The sequence below is a fragment of the Eleginops maclovinus genome, chromosome 18 (assembly GCF_036324505.1).
Source record: "Eleginops maclovinus isolate JMC-PN-2008 ecotype Puerto Natales chromosome 18, JC_Emac_rtc_rv5, whole genome shotgun sequence".
NCBI lineage: Eukaryota > Metazoa > Chordata > Actinopteri > Perciformes > Eleginopidae > Eleginops > Eleginops maclovinus.
This window is the reverse complement of record NC_086366.1, coordinates 6,315,288-6,335,760: the sequence shown is the minus strand read 5'-3', so window position 1 is coordinate 6,335,760 and position 20,473 is coordinate 6,315,288. Positions and strand designations below refer to the sequence as shown.

At 40.4% G+C, this 20,473-nt stretch overlaps 1 protein-coding gene across 3 annotated transcripts; it reads left to right on the top strand.

The window, feature by feature from the left end:
* Window positions 1–310: 310 nt before the first annotated feature.
* Window positions 311–18,201, top strand: igsf5b (immunoglobulin superfamily, member 5b). 3 transcript variants are annotated; one of them, XM_063907114.1, is made up of 10 exons: window positions 311–445; window positions 2,095–2,190; window positions 3,362–3,676; window positions 7,281–7,408; window positions 8,980–9,145; window positions 10,514–10,645; window positions 13,296–13,323; window positions 14,565–14,653; window positions 15,600–15,667; window positions 16,906–18,201. In XM_063907114.1, the coding sequence occupies exons 2-10, from the start codon at window positions 2,142–2,144 to the stop codon at window positions 17,014–17,016; spliced, it is 1,086 nt and encodes a 361-aa protein (XP_063763184.1). In that variant the 5' UTR covers window positions 311–445; window positions 2,095–2,141; the 3' UTR covers window positions 17,017–18,201. The 3 variants fall into 3 exon arrangements, with proteins under 3 accessions (XP_063763184.1, XP_063763186.1, XP_063763185.1); XM_063907115.1 differs by lacking the exon at window positions 311–445 and adding an exon at window positions 978–1,064; XM_063907116.1 differs by lacking the exons at window positions 7,281–7,408; window positions 8,980–9,145.
* The last annotated feature ends 2,272 nt before the right edge of the window (window positions 18,202–20,473 follow it).

The following is a 20,473-nucleotide window of genomic DNA, read 5'->3' as shown; positions in this document are numbered from 1 at the left end:
AATAAAGTCATTAGGGTTCATCCCCTGGGGAACATGAATTAATTTCCTAACCCTCCAAAAGTTGTTGAGATATTTCCTTCTGGATAAAACTATCAAGCTGCTAGTGTGACTGAAGTTATCGAAGCATGTCATCGTTAAAAAAATATTCAGTATTTCTTCTATTTTTATCATATGGACACATCCTCCTGTTTGTCCAAACCCATTTCTTTGTAGAGGGTGGAGGTCTGCTTGTAAAGCCCCCTGGGAAGTGGAGCCTTACGAGGGGCATTGTTTGCAGTCTGAGTCACTCTGTATTTACATCTGTGTGAAGCACGGGGCAAAGTTCCCCCTGAGTTTCTGGTAATATTTAACTGGAAAGTTTTGGGAGAGTACGAGGAAGGAGCAGCATCGTTGACATGCACGGGTTGTGACACCTACCGCTGACCCACAGAGACACCAGGTTGAGGTGAGTCACACCAGCAGCTTGGGATTCATGATTATTATTTCACTAAACTTCAAGAGTTTATTCAGGAGATGATGCTTTCTGCTGTGTGTCAAAAGAAACTGCATGCTGCTAGATATTTATACACAAGATCTTAGGGGTTTGTGGTAATCATACTCTGACCTGAGTTGTTGCACTTGTATTCAAAGCTTTACTGTCCTGTCAAGGCGATTTGCAGTTAGACATAACGTGCAGGATGTCAGAAAACATATGTTAGCTAAAAAAAACTAAACTGAAATCATTTTTGTTCTTCTAGTACTTTCTAATTTCTCTCCATGTGTATAAATATCATGCCTTTGACTGTGACTGTGAGAGTAGTGCAGAAACAAGTCCTAAAATCTGGACATAATTAAGCATTTGAACTCTTCCTGTTCCCTGGTCTAGATGTTAATGATTGTTGCTGTTGTTGTTTTTCTAATGTGTTTTTGGTTTTGAGTCTGAAGTCAGGTCGGTATACATTTTCATTTCATTTCTAGCTTAGCGTTAGCTTTTTATTTCTGGCAGTTGCATTTACGCTTCAGAAATCACAAAGTGGTGTTATTATTATTTCTTGATAATTTTATTATCCTGTTGAACAAAGCGTGTAAGTACCATAAAATGTGTTTGCCACAGAGATTATTTTCTACAATAATCCAGATAGCAATAGAAAATTCCCATGGGCTTTTTGTGGAGGGAACCAGGGAGATGCTATGCTTTTTTCTTTTTACTTCAGTTTTTACGTTATCTTTCTCACAGCTAGATTTAAACACTTCAAACACTTCAATGCAGATTTGCTATTTGTCAAATCCGTGGTTTTGACAAATAGTATGTAAAGCACTTTGTTAATTTGTTTCACAAAGTGGTTTAAAAGTTTATTGGTTAGCCTCTTCACATTGGTCAGACTTTATTGCATTGCCTCATTTCGGTGTAAGCAATAAACTGAGCCTAATGTGGTTTGAAATGACATGAATGCAAAAGGACAATTGAAGCTCAGCATGAATAAAACAAGAATTTAAGTCTAAAAAATGAGTTTCTTTCCTTAGCTTTCTTCATTTTATTTCTGGGATTTGAATATATATGTTACACTTTATATATGTGTTATTTTTAAAGGACTATAGCTAAGCCAACAGCTCTAAAACTATGTGTGTAAATGCATCTTAGAGGGACTTGTACTTTGATGAGTTTTTCAATGTCGGACCTCAATTCAGTTGAAAATGTACTTTTTACTTCATTTATTTAATTTGCTGCTTTGAAGATTTGATTCAATAAAACTAAATATACTCCACCATGTATTATGATAGGTTGGGATAAACTTTATTGATCGCTTGGTGAAATTCACACCCTATGATACAGCACCTAACGTTATTTTTAAAGGCTTTTCCTTTAGTTTCTGTCACATTGAATTGAACACATTAATGCATCAAAAATAATACAAAAATTTACATTATTTTGAAAATGGCCATCCTGCATGAGTAAATTCACTTTTGGCACTCATATGCTCATACTGTCTTTTACTCCTGAATCATTCTGACTGCAGGACTTTCACTTGTAATAGATGTTTCTAAACTGATTTTCTTAATTAAAAGTACTTTGTATTCCTCCGGCTGAGAATAACTCAATTATTTTGGTTTCAGGTCCATGCAGCATTGAACAATGGATTGACTCGACAGACTGATTAAACATGGACTCCTTTTTTCTGTTTCTGCTCCTCCTCTCATGCAGCATTCAAGGTGAGGGTTCAGCACAGAACAAACAGCAGCTTGTTTGAGTGTTGGTGCGTGCGAGGACAGAAATGTGAATGTACAGCGATATGCATGCTGTGCCATAAAGCTGGACGCTTTAAAATAAACCCACACGCCGATTAGCGCCATGTGATCTATCTACATTTTCTTTCTAATGGCCGTAAGGTCTAGCCAGAGGTAAGGGGACTCATGGTCCCAATAGGAGCATGCATACATTACGCTCATTAGACACGCAATTCTCTGATTGCAAAGAAAATTAATCTCCATATAGGATGTCCTAGATATTTCTCAGGCCTAATTTCCCAAACATATGCATAATTTATGATTTGCATGCTGAATGTGGAAGGTATCACAGTTATACATCACCCCTCTGTGGTGTAAACATCCATCAAAGTGCAATGCTGTGTCTCTGTGTGTGTAGTTGAAGAGTAGGCCCTCACAGTGTCGTATGATTTCTCATGGAGACTTTTTCTATTTCAGCTTTAATCATGCTGTCCTTGTGGCTTTATCAAACTGCAGGTTATGCCACCCTGCAGAATAATGCTTCGCAGGCTGCCGACAGTTAGAGATTATTTTACACACTCCAATTTTCGTTGGTATTTTTTCCCTAAATCCCTCATCCCAATGTTTGCCCTCATTCATGCACCCGGGCAAATCACCCATCTCCATCTGGACAGCCTCATTAAGAAAAAGATTTAGGGAGATGTCCTGTCATTGTCTTTCTTTGTCTCTTTATCCTCTAAGGCTTTATTTATTCTTTCTTTCTTTCTCTCTCTGGTCCTCTACCAGGGCAAGATTTAGATGTGTACACGATTACTGAGGGAAAAAAATACCTAAGATTCAGTCCTCCAAAAATCTTGACTCACATTTGACTAAACAAATAGTTTTTCTACTGGTCGGCTAACAAACTCCTCTAACAACAAAGCTCGAGAAACCACTACAGAAAAAAAACAACCCAGTTATTAACCCCCAGACATTTTGGGTTTCGTATGGATCAAACAAACAAAATGGTGTTAAAATATTTTTGTATATATTGTTGAATAAATCTTTTCTATCTAACTTTCGCCAAGAATAAACACACAAGCTGAAGTCTTGATTTGTTTTATTCCATATTGAAGATAAATGTGTTTTACATCCGCTTCTTTTTGGACTCTATCAGTTGGAGCTAAGATGAGGCTGTCCCCTGAAACACTGACCGTCCTGCGGGGGGAGGAGGCGCGGTTCACCTGCAGCCCCTCCAAAACAAAGTGGACCGCCATGGTGTGGTTGCTGAACGGCGAGGTGGTGCTCACCATCTCCAAGGAGTTTGGCTTGCTGCCGTCCGTTAACCCTAACGTGACGGCAGAGAAAGGCAGCGTCTCATCAGGAGACAGCTGGGTGTTTGTGCTGAAGAAAACCGAGAGGAACAACGAGGGACAAGTGACCTGTGACCTCCAGGGCAGCGACAGGAGAAGAGCAAGCCTGTTAGTACAAGGTATGAGTGTGTGTCAGAGTGTGTGCATTCGTTTGCAACATTTGAAGCAGGACGACAGAAATTGTGTTTACTTCTGCTGAAGAGATTTCAAAGTGTTACCTGCAGATGGGAAGTCTCAATCTCAAACTGAGAGTGCAGAAACACATTCACTTAACCTTGACGGGACAAAAATAAGCGTGAAAAGAGTAGGGACTAAGCTTAAGTCGTGTAGCTGCTATCATTTTGCACACCCCTACATTGCTGTCTCTAAAACACAAAGAGACAGAGAGTATTTTCCCCCAGTGTTCAAGGCTAATCTTAATTAAAGTGCCTTTATTTTAATTTCTTTGAAGTGTGGATTCAAGAGTGAAGGTTTTCTGAAAAAGCGTCGTCTATTGAGGGAAATCATCTGATGGGCTGTGTGGAGGAGTACAGTGGCTCAGACATGGTTGATGCTTCCTCTCTGTGACTGTGGTTGTCAATGACAGTGTGAGTGTGTGTGTGTGTGTGTGTGTGTGTGTGTGTGTGTGTGTGTGTGTGTGTGTGTGTGTGTGTGTGTGTGTGTGTGTGTGTGTGTGTGTGTGTGTGTGTGTGTGTGTGTGTGTGTGTGTGTGTGTGTGTGTGTGTGTGTGTTGGGGAGGGGGATATGAATTGATTGGCCCTCCAGGTGGAAAGCTGTGGACTCCAGTCAAACCGGTCTGCAGAGCAGGATTTACACACTGCAGCTTCTCTCCTCTCTGTTGCTGTAGAGTAAAGAGTCCAGGCTTGATAAGAATCAGTCATTTTATGCAGTTATGTTAGTTATTGTTGATATCTCAAGCTCAACAGTTCTGTAGCATATTAACAAACTTGGGACTTCCCCGTAAGTAGTAACCAATAAAAAAAAAGAAAAAGAAAGTTCGAACAAGATAGTTTGTGACAATTTTACATAAATTCTACTGTAAAAATATATAATAATAGTGATAATAATAATAATAGTGATAATAATAATAATAATAATAATAAGAATAATAGTGATAATAATAATAATAATAATAATAATAATAGTGATAATAATAATAATAATAATAATAGTAATAATAATAATAATAATAATAATAATAGTGATAATAATAATAATAATAATAATAATAATAGTGATAATAATAATAATAGTGATAATAATAATAATAATAATAATAATAATAATAATAATAGTGATAATAATAATAATAGTGATAATAATAATAATAATAATAATAATAATAATAATAATAATAATAATAATAATAATAATAATAATAATAATAATAATAATAATAATGTTATGCCCTTCATTTTTTCCTGAAGTTGAAAAATATAAATATATTTTTTTGTTTTTTATTAAAATTCCAGTACAGTGAAAACCTTAATGCACTGATAGCTATGGGAGTCATGATAAAGTACATGCTTTGAACTTCTAGATAAAGCTTTGCAATTTTCCAAGCAGACCGGAGGGCATGCAGCATACGATAGATCGCTCATAACATCATAAGATAATCGACACAGACTCTAAAGACTTGACTTTTACTTAAAAAAAATTACTTGTAAGCATCTCTGGGTTTAAAGGGGCCCTTTTATGTTCCTTTTCAGTATGGTGGGCCTCTACTGTCACTTTAATGCTCAAAAAGCTCTTTATTTTTCTGTGCTGCAGCTCCTCTTTTCACCCTCTGTCTGAAACCAGAGCCCAGTCTGCTCTGATTGGTCAACTGTTTAAAGATGTCCCGCCCGTTAGTTTGTCACGTACAATATGTTGGAGCGCTATCTACAAACAGAATTGCTACATATTGATGTCACTATGTTACGGAAGTAAACAAAGGAGTCCAGTGGAATATATAACACACCCCAGGAAAGGGAAAACCCCCACAAAGCAGGATAGGACCTCTTCATGTGTTCCTCTTTTCTGATGAGAGGGAAGTCTAACTGTTTTAAGGAGAGCAGAGAAAGGTATGTAAATGTTTGGTCCTAATTTAAATGAATGATAGGGACCCACTCTGATACATTTTTGGTTTAGCTTTTAGTTCAAAGATTGCCATGTTTGGATTCTGTTGACCTTCAGGTTATTTCCACCTGCAGTATGTACAAACCCAACTCAGCTAAAAAAAAATCTGCGTGGAAACATCCTCTCTGCAGAAAAGCAAGGGGAAACAAAACCAATGACCCATCGCCTCCGATATATTACGCAGAGAGCCTCCATTGCTGCCAAAGCCACAAATCCCCACTGACATATGCAGCCATTAACAGTAGTGCATGGTGAATCAGGCCCTAGAGTTGGGACGCACAGGATCACTATGGCCTGACACAGCCTTTGAATTAATTGTGCATCCTGGCACGCCCAGTTAACAGTCAGCAACTCTGCCTGTGATTTGTGTACTGCAGCTTCAAATATACTGCTGGAGCGGAGCCACAAATCCACCGCCGCCTGGCTGCCTCTGCATGCTATCGTCAACACTGCCTGCTTTAATTGTCCAGGTTGAGGATGATGTAAATATGACAACACACTCCTGCCTGCTTATTCCTCTCACTCGCTTGCACTTTCACTTGAGTAAATCAATACGGTTGTACGCACTGTTGAGCAGGGTCTGCATTGAAGGCTGCAGAAAAGGAGAAGTGTTCAATAAAACTCATAGAGCGAACAGGCCTGTGATGTTTGGCCCGTAGAGGCACGGTGCCCTTCTCATTGGAGTGAATTCACACCCACACACACAGGCCATGGGTTATCATGCAAGAAAGAGTTCTGCACACAGACATATAAAAGTCTCAAAGCAGCAAGCTCCCCTGCAGAAAAATCACCAGATCAGAGTTATCTGAGGACTCCCGGCCTCACACGGACTGCAACAGCAGCTGAAAGTCTTTACCCTACAGTGATTAACCAACCTTACGAAACCTTATTTCAGGGATCACTTAAATTGGAGCTTAGGGAGAGAGTGCTGATGTTGTCCCTTTCTCTGATCAGATGTATCAATCTGCCCGCTCATCAGTCAATGCAGATGAGGCCCGCCAACCTTTATCCAACAGCTCTGACTTCGCTCTTCGTAGAATTGGACTGTACGATGTTTATGACTCAAAAGTCACGCGTCAAATAAAAGCCCCTGGAGAAAAAGGGACAGCCGATAATGCGTACAAAACATCGGAGGATTTGAGCCTAAATCAACACAGACATGTCGTCCGCTTAGACAAAGCACCGGAGCTTCTGTGATTATCTTTCTGTCTGTAGCAATTGTCTGTTGCATCTACCGACTTTCATTCTGCCAGACAATAGACTTCACATATGAGATACTATATCTCTCTGGGCCTTAAGTGGCTTATTTGGCTGGCAGGGAAGAAGATGAAGGGGAGAAGAGAGAAGCATTTGTCAGGCAATTGAGACTTGGAGACATGCGATCAATCACCCGGGATGAAGGAAATCCGTCTTGTGTAATCGAGCGGGCTATCTGGAGAGGTGTTGCTCATCTTTGGGTACAGAAATATGCATGCACATAACAGAAAAACATATATTCCTTCCCGCTGTAGGTATTTATAAACCTATAAGGTTCGTACATATTCATACGCAAGCTCATAAACAAGGACATATACAGTTTGTTAATGTACTTTCTTCTGATTGCAGAAAAGGGCAGAGTGAAAGCGGTCGGGGACACCAAGCTGGTTTTTAGGGGTCAGTCCGTCCTGTTTGAATGCCATGCTGCAGGATGGTACCCTCTACCCACTTTGCAATGGCATGTGAATAACAAAATAGTGAGTACACCTATCCCCCTCAGTACTGCCTGTCTGAGAACTCACCACAGTATTTTATATTAGACAACAGCCTCATGGTTTGCTATTGCAAAGACACCCAAAATACCCAGAGAAAATAAGAGTAACTGGAGTGTTTGTAGACAAACGGTCAGACTCATAGCATTGGTGACCAAAAGCAACATACTAATCACACTAAATGCAGCGCTAGCAAAGCAGCAAGTGGACATGCTGAGCCTAAAAGCCACACAGATTGATTTAGAAATAACTCCTCAACGTATAGGGTGATGCACCGACACAAAGTAGATTTTAGTGTTTGGGTTTTACTAATATTAAATGTGATGGCAGCGAGCCATTACATAAATACCCAAACATTTCTGTGGCATCGTTAGCTAACAAACATGTCTGTTACCACTTTGACTCAACAACACAAAGCAGTTTTTGTCCTGTAACTGTACACAAGCCAGGCTAACAGGAACCACCAGGACCAAACCTTAATGTCTTAAACTTCTCTCAAATTAAACTTTAATGTTATGTATAGTATGTTGAAGAAAAATCATAAAACACGTTGTAGGTCAGAAAAAGTCAAAATATAATATGCTGACATTTTTTTCTCTTGAAGACTTAAAACTCAGAGGAAATAATATACTTTTGTAGGTCCAAAAAAAACATCACAGGAAAAGGAACATGATATGAAAACGTGTATTTAACCACAGATAATGGTTCATAGTGTCTGCGACAACATTATATTTTTATAAACCCATATTTCCCCAAAGACCTGAAGTGCAGTACTCTCAGCTGCATTTGGTTTACAGCATTACAAGAGACACATTTTGTTTTGTCAATTTCTAAATTAAATAACATCGTAAACCTCTTTGTGAATATTTTCACTCAAACCATGTTCATTTTAAGTGCTCCTAGAAATAAGTACATGCTGTAATTGTGTGCCTGTGCCGAGCCAGATAAGGTGCATTATAATTTTCAGGCTTTCAGTTTCTCTTCAACACGCTTTAGGAATCTGTCCTCTGCTTTTACAGGGGTCAAGACAACATCAAGTTATTACCATTTATTGCATCTGAAAAGTACACGCTGCTGTCAAATGTTCTCAAGTGTAATTGTCTGGTTCTAATGGTATTAAGCTTCATTACACTGGTGTGAACTACAGCCAGTGAATGCACCGCTCAATTGTCTGGATACAAATCTGAAAACAGATGAAACAGATGTGACATCTCCGGGGAGCCCAGGCTTTTTAAGGCTCAGCAATTCAAAAACAAATATGGTCGCAGCCAGAGATGGAAGACACATTATTTACTTTGGTAAAATTAGCAAGAGTGTGTTGACAAGTTGATAAAGAAGAATTGCGTTTCACTTGATGGAAGTGTTTTAGCCTGTTTGCACCTGTCGACCACTGTAGAAAGCACTATGTATACAACATGCAAAATATCAATTGTTTTGTATTTTCACTTTTGGTTCAGCTCTTCACAGAATAACAGCTACATCCTGTCTGGTTAGATGTCCACCCATCCAAATGAGCAAACAGAATATAAATAAAACGAATTATCTCTCTCTCTAAGGTGAGCCGGGATGATTACAACATCAGCAGTGAAGAGTCGGGGGAGAGCCTCTTCACTGTGACCAGTAACCTCAGCGTTACAGCAGTGAAGAGCTCTTATGTGGATTGTCTGGCCTCTGTATCTGCACTCCCCACACCACTGAAGAGCAGCGTCCGCCTCACAGTGGGTGAGAGGACGAATTCATTGGGTTTTTCATTAAATAACATAACATCTTTGCTCTGTCCTTGCTTCAGGGTTGGAAATGGATTCCGCTACAGGGAACATTTAAAAAAATCTGTGTATAACGATATAAAACTAATGTGACCTGATCATATATCAATAAGATGTTTTCTACTTAAAGAGGCCCTATTATGCTTTTGGGGGGTTTTCCCTTTCCTGTAGTGTATTATATAGGTCTGTATGCATGTAAATGGTCTGCAAAGGCTAAAATCCTTGTGTGTACCTGAAACGCCTCCATTAGACTCCTTTGTTTACCCCCGGAACATGGTGACGTCACTATGTAACACTCACACTTCTATTGGCTAGCGCTCCAACACATTGCACATGATAGGCTAAGGGGCGGGACACCTCTCAGCGGTTGACCAATCACAACAGCATCGAAATGCAATGCAACTAAATAAAAAAGAGAAGAAATGTCTATGCATTTGATATTGAGTTAATCCAAAAGTAGCGGAAAGTAATCAAGTCACATTACTTTTATATTGTGATGCTCAGACCACAGATTACATTTTTAAAGATAGAATCGGAGGATGAAACCCTAGATAGAATTGGAGGATGAAACCCTCTTTATTTGTCACATACATGCATACAGCAGAGCACACACAGTGAAATTGGTCCTCTGCATTTAACCCATCCTAGTACTAGGAGCAGTGGGCAGCTATCGTGCAGCGCCCGGGGAGCAATGGGGAGGGGGGATTGGAAGTGTCCGGTGCCTTGCTCAAGGGCACCACAGCAGGGCCTAGGAGGTGAACTGGGACCTCTCCAAGTAGCAGTCCACTTTCCATATTTCAAGTCTGTTCGGGGACTTGAACCGGCGACCCTACGATTCCCAGTCCAAGCCCCTACTGACTGAGCCACTGCTGGGCTTTTTTATACATAAATATACAGTGAAGAGTCTCTTTGCTCCGTCCTAGTTTGGTTTTCTGTCTCTTCATTCCTTCTCTCTTGTTTAATCCGTCTCTCTTTGTGTGTTTCACTTTGTTCTTTCCCCATTTCTGTTTTCTGGAAAGCATGTGAAGCATTATTACTGAAGGGGAGAGTTTAACAGAAGGAAGCTCCCAGATCAAAAACTGCATGAGTTTGCATCACAGAGCCTCAAATACAAATACTGCATTATCATCTTATTAATGTTCCATTTGTAATTCTAGTTGTTTTTTAGATCTACTCTGCAAAAACCCTGAGGCACACCACTTCAAATGGAAAGCAAATTGAACACGGCTTTCTTTACACTGTGTCTGCATCTCTGTGATTGGATTGCAGAGTAACAACACTGCTTCAGCGTTTCTCTTACCCAAATGTGACTTCCTCTCTTCAGTTGCAGAGGTGGTGCAGCAGGAGGACGGCTGCACGGCGCCTCTGGCAGTGACGGCCTCCCTCTCTGCGATTCTGCTGCTCATCCTGCTCTGCATCTGCACTATCCTCTGCTACCAACACAGGAGACAAGCAAGTATGCATTTCTCTTTTACTTAAATTGCTCCAACAAAAAAAAAAAACGTCACCACCCCCTACAGTTTTTCCAGTTGATTAAAATATAATGCAGAAAATGGGGCGGTAACATGCTGTGACTCTACACTACCCCACACTGGCCTTCACCAAGGGCACGCAGTATATTTTCTAACAAAGGAAGAACATTAGTTGTCAGCACAGAGAGTTTGTTCTTCTTTGGAAAAAAGCAGCAGCACAAAGGTTAGAAAGAGTAGTGTGTGTACTGCATGACTTCAGGGTGTGAAATCCAAGGAAAACTGGGACAATTCAAACAGAAGGGCAAATCATTTTAACCCTATTTCTTTAGAAAGAAATGCTGCAATGATATTTCAGTTTTGGGCTTGGGGAGTAACAGATTACATGTAGGAGGATAACATTATCAGGATACAAGAAAAGCTAACTGTATTCCCTTACAGTTACATAAAAACAGACATGCATTCAACCATACAGAAACAAACTCGAGAGCAAGAATCCTGAAGGTACATTTCCTTTCTATAAACCCAACAGGATGAAGTACTACTGCATTAGCTTTACTTTGAGTGCTACTTACAGAAGAGATATACTTTGTTATTTTTATTGCCCAAAGTGCAATGGAAACAGGAGAGTTTGGCAATAGAAGATGTGTAGACTTTCTGCTGTCCTGAACTCAATGGTTTAACCATGTCCTGGATGAAAGAAGGACCAGATCATTTCACAGCACGGTAGTCCAGTACCAGTGTCTTGAAGCAGATTTGGGCAGCCAGAGAAGGGAAAAGAGGAGCGGTGCATTGAGGGAAAACTTGGAGTGGTTAAAGATCAGTTGGGTTACTGGTTTCCCAATGAGCTGCAGAGGTTGGATGGCACTTGCAGGTAGACCAACCAGGAGGGAGTTAAAGCAGTTAAAACGTTCAATTAGACCGTTGTTGTGAGTATCCCTTGGGAATAGGTTTATATCTAAAGTGTGTACCGATAACGGGCATTGAGATGTGCAGAGGGGTTGACCATTGCTTGTTGGGATGTGGCGACCTTGGTCAAGCAATCAACCTGTGTGCTAAAAGGATTAAAGCTGCTGGTACACTCACAGATTCTGTACCTCGGGGAACTTGAGGTCCTGACTCACAGTGGGATCCTGCCAGATGGGTTAGCATGTTAACTGTAAAACATTAAGCTTTTGGCCACGGCTTGTTTTCTCATTTAAAAGGTCTACTGTGTAGGATTCAGCGGCATCTGCGGTGAGGTTGCAGATTGAATCCAATTGAATGTCCTTCAATTTTGAAACTACGGTGGCCTTTAGGTAACATATAAGCCATAGGCCACTACAGAGACTGATAGATAGATAGACAGATACACAGACAGACAGACAGACAGACAGACAGACAGACAGACAGACAGACAGACAGACAGACAGACAGACAGACAGACAGACAGACAGACAGACAGACAGACAGACAGACAGACAGACAGACAGACAGACAGACAGACAGACAGACAGACAGACAGACAGACAGACGGATAGATGAGAGTGCCTGGTCTGCTTAAAAAACATAGCATGTAGTACTGTTGACCAATCACTGAAGAGTAACTGTAAATAATATTGAATTCAATTAATTGTTTACAATGCTGAGACACAGAGCAAAGACACACACGTTTGAAACGGAAGTGGGAAAGGGGGTGGGGCTACATAAGGTGAATTGACGCTATTCTCTCATTCCCGATAGTGCTCACAACCCAGATCATTTGTGATGAGTCCACACTCTTTGTCACCTCCCCAAACAGAGAGGCCGATGCTTTGCCAAGTCGTAGCGCTAAAGTAGTGTGACCAGGGGAGAAGAATCTCCAAAGGGGATCGTTGTTCTGTAGCACGATGAGGCGGAGGAGGCCTGTTTGTGCGTGATAGCAAAAAAGTTTCCCTGAATCACACATTTGGAAGTCAATGTAATCCCCATGACTGATGCAGGACCATTGCGAATCATGGCACAGGTTTAGAGCTAAGGGATTATCATAAAGCAGGTGTGACCTTTCTCCTGCGGCGGCTGATTCTGCACCTGAGACGTCTGATTCTTCGTCTAAATTAACTTCACGAGGATGTTTCACATGTTAGAGGATGTGACATGCCTCCTAGCCACTAAGCTCTTCTTTGAGTAATCCACCTCAATGGGGAGAAATGTATGCTTTGTAATTATTGGGCTAAAAAAGGGATCTTATAAAGTCACCCTCAAAGTCTTTGGCCAGCATGACAGCAGGGATTTAAAATATAATGACTAAGGCAATTCCTCTCCCTGTAAAAGGAGCAGTTTATACGTCTCCTGAGGCGTGTGCACCATCTGCACCATTGTTATATTGTTGTGTGTTTTCACCGTGGCAAGGAGGACCTTTGGCAAAGCTGTGCAACAAAACTCATTAACACTCAACTCCAGCTTTCACTGTTGGATTGCACACTGACTGAAGGCGATGATATTACTGCAGAATCCAAAACTAATAAACACAGGGACATTTACAGCTTTCATATTGCTGCAAACGCACTGAGCAAGCACAATGGATTTGTGGTCAATGTACTGAGAATAATAAAGTTAAAGATGCTCACGGCTCGTAATATTTCTTTAAAGTTAATGCCTCTTGTTTTTACCTTTCAGAGCCGAGCCCACAGGAGGCGGCAATATGGTAAGATTGAAGAGCTCTGCTTCTTCTGCTTTACGAGGCTGTTTTTTAAAAACATTGAAAACATTGGATTTTCTCCACTTTTCAAACTAATGAAAATAACGTTAAGATCAATTGTGACCCGAGGAGAGAAAAGCTGCCGATAAACTGTGAGAGAGAGTCATGGAGTCACAGCTGTAATGAGCTCCAGTTTTATTCTTCAAATAAGGGAATATGCAGGTTCAGGGAGTAATGGATTACATGTAATAAGGATTTGAAGAAAAGGAAACTGTACTCACTTACAGTTACATACAAAATACACCTAATCAGATTACTGGTACATTTTTCAAAGAATGGGTATTACTTGGTTACAACACATGTTCAAATAAAGATCAATATATCATAGGTACGTACTGCCGTAATTCTTTTAGCAATATCATTTAAAAGGAAACATGTTTGACACTAAATATCTTGGTTTCTTCATGGAAAGGTCATATTGTTCTGTTGTGTTACATAATACACTTAAACAGGACATATTCTGTTCATTTTCAGGTTCATATTCTTATTTTGTCTCCTTGCTTTAATGTTCAAAAAGCTCTTTATTTTTCTCACACTGCCTGTGCTGCAGGACCTCTTTTCACCCTCTGTCTGAAACCAGAGCCCAGTCTGCTCTGATTGGTTAGCTGGCAGGCTCTGTTGTGATTGGTCAACCTCTTAGAGATGTCCCGCCCCTTAGCCTATCACGTACAATGTGATCCATAGTGATGTCACCATGTTCCGGAAGTAAACAAAGAAGTCGAATGGAGGTTTAATTTCTTCTATATTTTGATAGATAAGGTTACTGATAATTATGTGTGCATGTAACTCGTGATTGTAATGGATTACATGTTAATTTTATAGTAATGAATGGGGTTTTATTGCTCCTCATTATAAAAGAAAATTGAAGACATGAGTTTGAAATAGTCATTACATTTTTTCACAACTTAATTAAGATTCAAATTGTCCTCGGCTCATTTAAGAAGCAGATTTATTATGCATTATTTGTCTCGGCAGCTGAGACACATTTTATAGCTTCCCCTCTAATAAAATTCACTGAAAAACGATGATGTTAATTTTTTTTATCCGTCAAATCACTTTATGAAGAAAACAGCACAGAGGTGCCTCATATACTGTAGCTTTGTGAGAAAAGAAAATGGTCTGCCTCTGCGTATCTCAGCTAAATGTTTAAATGCTTTCTATTGGACCGCTTATCTGGCCATTTGCAGGCTCGACCAATCAGTGAGTGGGAGAACCTCGGTTGCTGAGGCGAGAGGGGGGAAGGTCAACCTGGGATACTCGAGTGAGGGCCCCACAGGTGAGAGAGGGAATTATTGCAACTATCAATTACAATTAATCACAATGGCTGTGATCGAACAGTAAAATCAAATCAGCTCTTATGTCTTTTCGTAACCACTATACCTTAACCTCAGGAAAGACGTCACAGGGTTAAGGAAAGAAGTGAAGGAGAGGGTTGCGGACAAATTCTCAATTTCTCTCAGTAGGGTTCCTAACTATGGTGGCCAGTAGGTGCGAAAAGGAAAAGGGAAATGCGTAGCGTTTACTCAAAGCGCTGCATAAACAAAACGCTGCAAATACAAAATACTGCAAGAAGCTCAAAACACAGCGGGAACTAGGGGACACTAAAAAGTGATGCGCACATCTGGGACTGGAGCGGCCTGTTGACGTTCGGGGATTATAAAGTTGGCTTTCCGTCTATGATTTGTATGCAGTGTTTTGCATTTGCAGAGTTTCATTGATGCAGCGCTTTTTTTAAATGATGCATGTTGTGTCAAGTTGGTGAAGAAATGTCATTACTTGCACGTGTGTGTTTCTATAAGTGCATTGTTTCTGAGAGTGCAGCTCGTCTCTCCTAATAGAAGTGTTTTGGGCCATTGTAGTTCATCTGCAAGGGTCGGCCACCGTAGATAGGAAACTTCCTTCGGTTAGAAAAAGACGATAGGAGCTGATTCTTCGGATGATTTAACTGAAACCCAGGACTAACAGTAAAACATACTTAAAGAAACTACTTGCAAATGGTCAGTTGAGCAGCCATAAATCCCATTATATGTAGGATTAAAAATCGGGCGTATCATATTTAGATATTTTTATCTCAGAGAGAAACAACAGATGGATTTTTAAACCCAGGATGCTGAGTGTACTTTACTTCTGAGCCATTAAAATGCCTATTTAGTACTATTAAGCTGCTTAACATCCAAATTGTGAGATAAGATCAGGATAAAATGCTGTTTCTCACCCTGCAGATCCAGTTTACAACGAGCTAAACCTGGAAACTCGTAGGCAGCAGCAGGACTTTGTCAGCTTTCTCAAGGTAAGAGAAGGTGGGAGGGCAGAGAGAGTGAGAAAGAAATAAAGAGACACATATAGACCTCGTAAAGGTCGACTGCAGCTGAAAAATGCTAATTCTGCAGTTGGATTTTCTGCCACCTCCTCGTGTGGTGAGAAGAAACTGCTTTGCTGTTGCACCACCGCTGGCCCCCCGTCATGCTCTCTGACAGAAATGTGGAATAGAATGCTTTTTGGCATTTCATGGCCCTATTTTTAGCATTGGAGGGCACTTTAGGCGTCTCCATCCTGAATTGAGGCCTTACTGAGACACACAGTTATTAATTTTATGTCTGCAAATAATGCTCTTGCCCTGACATTATTCTAGCTTGTCAAAGATTATGAACTCATTGTGCATCAGGGGTTTTTCTAGGCCTTACCTGTTGTAGGGGCCACATGTAAGGTCATTGTAATTGTGTGTTTTTAACTTAAAGAGGCCCTATTCTGCTCATGGTCAGATTTCATATTTGTATTTAGTGTCTCTACATGTCTCCTTGCTTTAATGTTCAAAAAGCTCTTTATTTTTCTCATACTGCCTGTGCTGCAGCATCTATTTTCACCCTGTTTCTGCAACCAGAGCCCAGTCTGCTCTGATTGGTTAACTGGCTGGCTTTGTTGTGATTGGTCAACCGCTAAGAGATGTCCCGTCCCTTAGACTATCATGTACAATGTGTTGGAGTGTTAGCCAATAGAAGTGCAAGTGTTACATAGTGATGTCACGATGTTCCTTAAGTAAACAAAGGTGTCCAATGGAGGAGTTCAGGCACATCATTAGCCCCCTAGCCTACAGCTGCAGATCCTGAAATCAACGAAAACATAATGATGTATTGATTCTGGATACCTCACCGTGTTGCTATCTCTCGTTATGTACTGGTATCAACCAATAATAAATGAGTACTAGTTTAGGTTGCCTGTTTTCCAATTACATCTGCTGTTGCTGTTAAGGTCACAAGTTCAGCTCTGATTCACTGTCTGTGTTGTAATGACTCTGAGTTTGTGTAATAGGACGATTACCTTATCTTCAGGTAATAAATGTGTCACTTATTTCCACCTGCCGCGGGACACTGTGAACCGCTACACACCAAATCTCACACAGTGTCACTGCAGCACTTATGTAGGAAAAAGGTTTAAGGATAAGAATCTATGTGATTGTTAATGATATGCAACGTTGCAGAAAATGAGCTGTTTTACTGTCACTAAAGGTAACTGTAATGGTGTGTTCAGGTCCCTGATGTGGTGTCCTCCAGCAGCCTGTCTCTGCACAACGAGAGCCAGGCACAGGTGTGTCTCTCAGAGGAAACTGCCACGAACATCAGGAGAATAACCACAGTTTAATATGTTTAATATGATATTACTTAATATAAATATAATGTGTTCTTTTGTTCATGAGTTGGTCATTAACATGCATTTGTACGATATCATGTATTGATTTTTTTAGTAAAGCTAAAGGCTAATGTTATGTGCCTTTAAATGTGACCAAAATGTTACGTTTATATTTTTTCTTTGTTTGTTTGTCTGTTTTAAAACTTGCTTGTACGGAAGATGATTAGCGCCATGTGAAATTTCTTCCCCAGATCTGACCAGAGGTGACATTTTCTTTGAATTCTGATCAAAAAATACTGACAATCAAGATTTTTTTCCTCAAAATTAGGATTTCTTTCCTGAGAAATACATGTTTTCAAACGTCACTTTTGGTCAAATACACCAAAAATGCTCACGTGTTGCCCTAATCCTCTTCCGTACGCTGGATGTGCCTCACTATGCAAATGTACACCTCTGTTACTATTCATCCTATGTTATTCTCTGTGTGTAGGCTATAGTTTATCAAAATGTTACAAGATGCATATCAACCATAACAAAGGGGATAATGAGAACTGAGAGGTTTTAATTCATACTTCTCCATTATTGCAGATCCCTTGTAACTAATTGTGAAATATTATCAATTATCTTGTAAATAAAGGCTTGCAAAAAAGTAAAAATGTTTTACCTTTAGCATGTAATATGTAAACAGTTTTTGGAATATATACATTGTCCTTTAACTTTCCTTTAGCTCATATGTATATAGTTTATGCAGGCTATTGAAAAGTGGACAGAAATGAAATATAAAGTAGATTTCAAGAGAAAATTATTAAAGTTTATTTGAATTTTGGTCGTCGTTTTGCAGCTTTGGGGCATCATTTGTATGGATAAGGATAATATAAAAACGTGTTTTTATTAATTGCTGGAATCAGATCGAATTGCAGTAAGATAGGAAACATTTTTCTAGATGATCTTAAATATTCTGTGAAGGTGAAATGATTTGCAGTGTTCCATTATCAAACTGTGGCTGCGCACAGGGCAACTTTTGTGTGTACTTGATTCATTTTGGATGCAAAAGTGTCTGGTGAAAGCAGATAGATATTGATGCTAATGTTGATATAGATGCTATCCTCCCCAGAATGCACTGCCATTCCCATTCCCTTTTCTCATTTCTGTTTCCCTCTGTACTACTGACTGGTAAAGTATGATGTTCCTTTCTTCGACTTTTTTAGTAGATTAATATTTTAAAAATAGCCTGTTCCTGTTTCATGTAAATGTGTGTCTGCACTGAAATCATGATCACTTGAACTTTAGAAAAGAGTCTTCCTTCTACAATACTTCATCATTATCAGAGTCGGCCATCCTTTGGATCTAATCCTGTTTCCAGGGAAACCATAATCCAAGATATGCCCCCTTTTCCATTTCATATGCGGAGCTCAATTAATTCCCCAGTAATGGAAATGAAATGGTTATAAATTACAGTATAAAAATGTAAAGCCTGGAGAGTGTAAATTATCACTGCGACCGACGCTGCCATGAGAGCGATGTGATGGTGAGGCTCTACGCAGCAATGCATGGAATAACAGATTTATCTCTGTGGGGAGTGGGTGACATAAGATTTGCATTTTATAATAGTAAAGGACGGAAGGGAGTAGGGTGATGTAGATTGAGGTATATGAATCTCCCAGACACTATAGTTTCACTGTTATTAAAGGAGCTGGCATGCATTAAAAAGATGACATGCCTATTGCTGTGGTGCGCAGGGGAAAAAAAGGAGATACACCGGAATTGTTTTACACATTTCTCTAGTCCCAGTGTCATCAGATCGTTTCCCACGCTGGGTAATAATCATAGTTTGATAATGTCACAGCTTCTTCTGGATAAGGCTAGGACTCTTTAAGCATTTCCATATCATTTGTCACCTCCCATAACTGCACTGAATAAGCTTTGAAAACCAAAATGAGAAATCATGCAATTGTCAGCTTGTTGCATTGGCTTTCATTTCCCTGAAAGCCAATGCACAACTTGATTGGGCCTTTTAGCTTCAGATGTGATTTATTTCTGCTGGCAACGTAAATAAGAAAAAGCTGAAAATGACTACAAGCCAATAAAAGAATGGCATGGTGGCTAAATCTCCGCAAATATAAACACTACTGGAACTAATGCAGTCATTTGCAGTGTGAAGTTGTATAATTGTATTTAAAAAGGAATCCTGTATAGAGTAAACCATGTCTTATATAACCAGTGAAGATAATTAAAGAATCAAACGCCACGCTAGCTGTATTGTGAGGCTGTGCTTTGGGCTAAATGCTAACATCAGCATGCTAACACATTTTAGCGCTAAACACAAAGTACAGCTGAGGCTTATGGACACTGTATTGGTGTTTTAGGAAAATGGATAATATCAAACCTATTGGACAAATTGAAATTCGTACTTAGAAGGACATTAATGGCACAGATGTGCATGCGCCGACCAGCCCGTTGAGATTAGATTTGTACTATTTTTAAATAGCTTGTTCTTATTCGATCTAACTTCTTATTTGTCACATTAATAACTTCTATTAGTAACTTCCTAAGGTATGGTGATCCAAACGTTCTTGTAGTGAGAGATTGTCTTTTAGCTGCTGAATGCGGAAACATGGCTGAACAAGGACATACCTGATGACAGCGTGTCCATCGATGGCTTCCAGACTTTTCAGACCAACAAGGATTGCATCAAAAGCTTCCTCATGTCTTCATCAGGACCCTGAGTCTACAGAGGTTTGATGTGGACTTTTATTGCACATTTTTACTTCAAATTATGTTTGAATAAAAATGTATTTATTTTCTTCTAATATGGTGCACCTTTCCGAGAACCAGCACCTTATCGTGGTGGAGAGGTTTGTGTGCCCCGATGAACCTGGGGGCTGTGTTGTCTGGAACCTTGTGTTCCTGGTAGTGTCTCCCATGGCAAATTGGTCTCAGGTAAGGGGCCAGACTAAGATTGGTTCAAAAAGACTTCATGAATAACACAATTGGAAGCGAGGATACCCAGCCCGAGGAAGCCCGGGGTCCCCTTCTGGAGCCAGGCCCAGAAGGAGGACTCGTCAGCGAGCGTCTGGTGGCCGGGCTTGCCACGGAGCCCGGCCGGGCACAGCCCGAAAAAGCAACGTGGGCAACACCTCCGCTTCTCCGTCCCGCGGGCCCACGACCTACGGGGAAACAACGATGGGGTCGGGTGCGCTGCCAGAAGGGTGGCAGTGAAAGCAGAGGGTCTCGACGGACCAGACTCAGGCGACAGAAGTTGGCTTTGGGGACGTGGAATGTCACCTCTCTGGGGGGGAAGGAGCCGGAGCTCGTGCGGGAGGTGGAGCGTTACCAGTTGGATCTGGTGGGGCTCACCTCTACGCACAGCGTCGGCTCTGGAACCTTACTTCTGGATAAGGGTTGGACTCTATTCTTCTCCGGAGTTGCCCAAGGTGTGAGGCGCCGAGCGGGTGTGGGGATACTCACA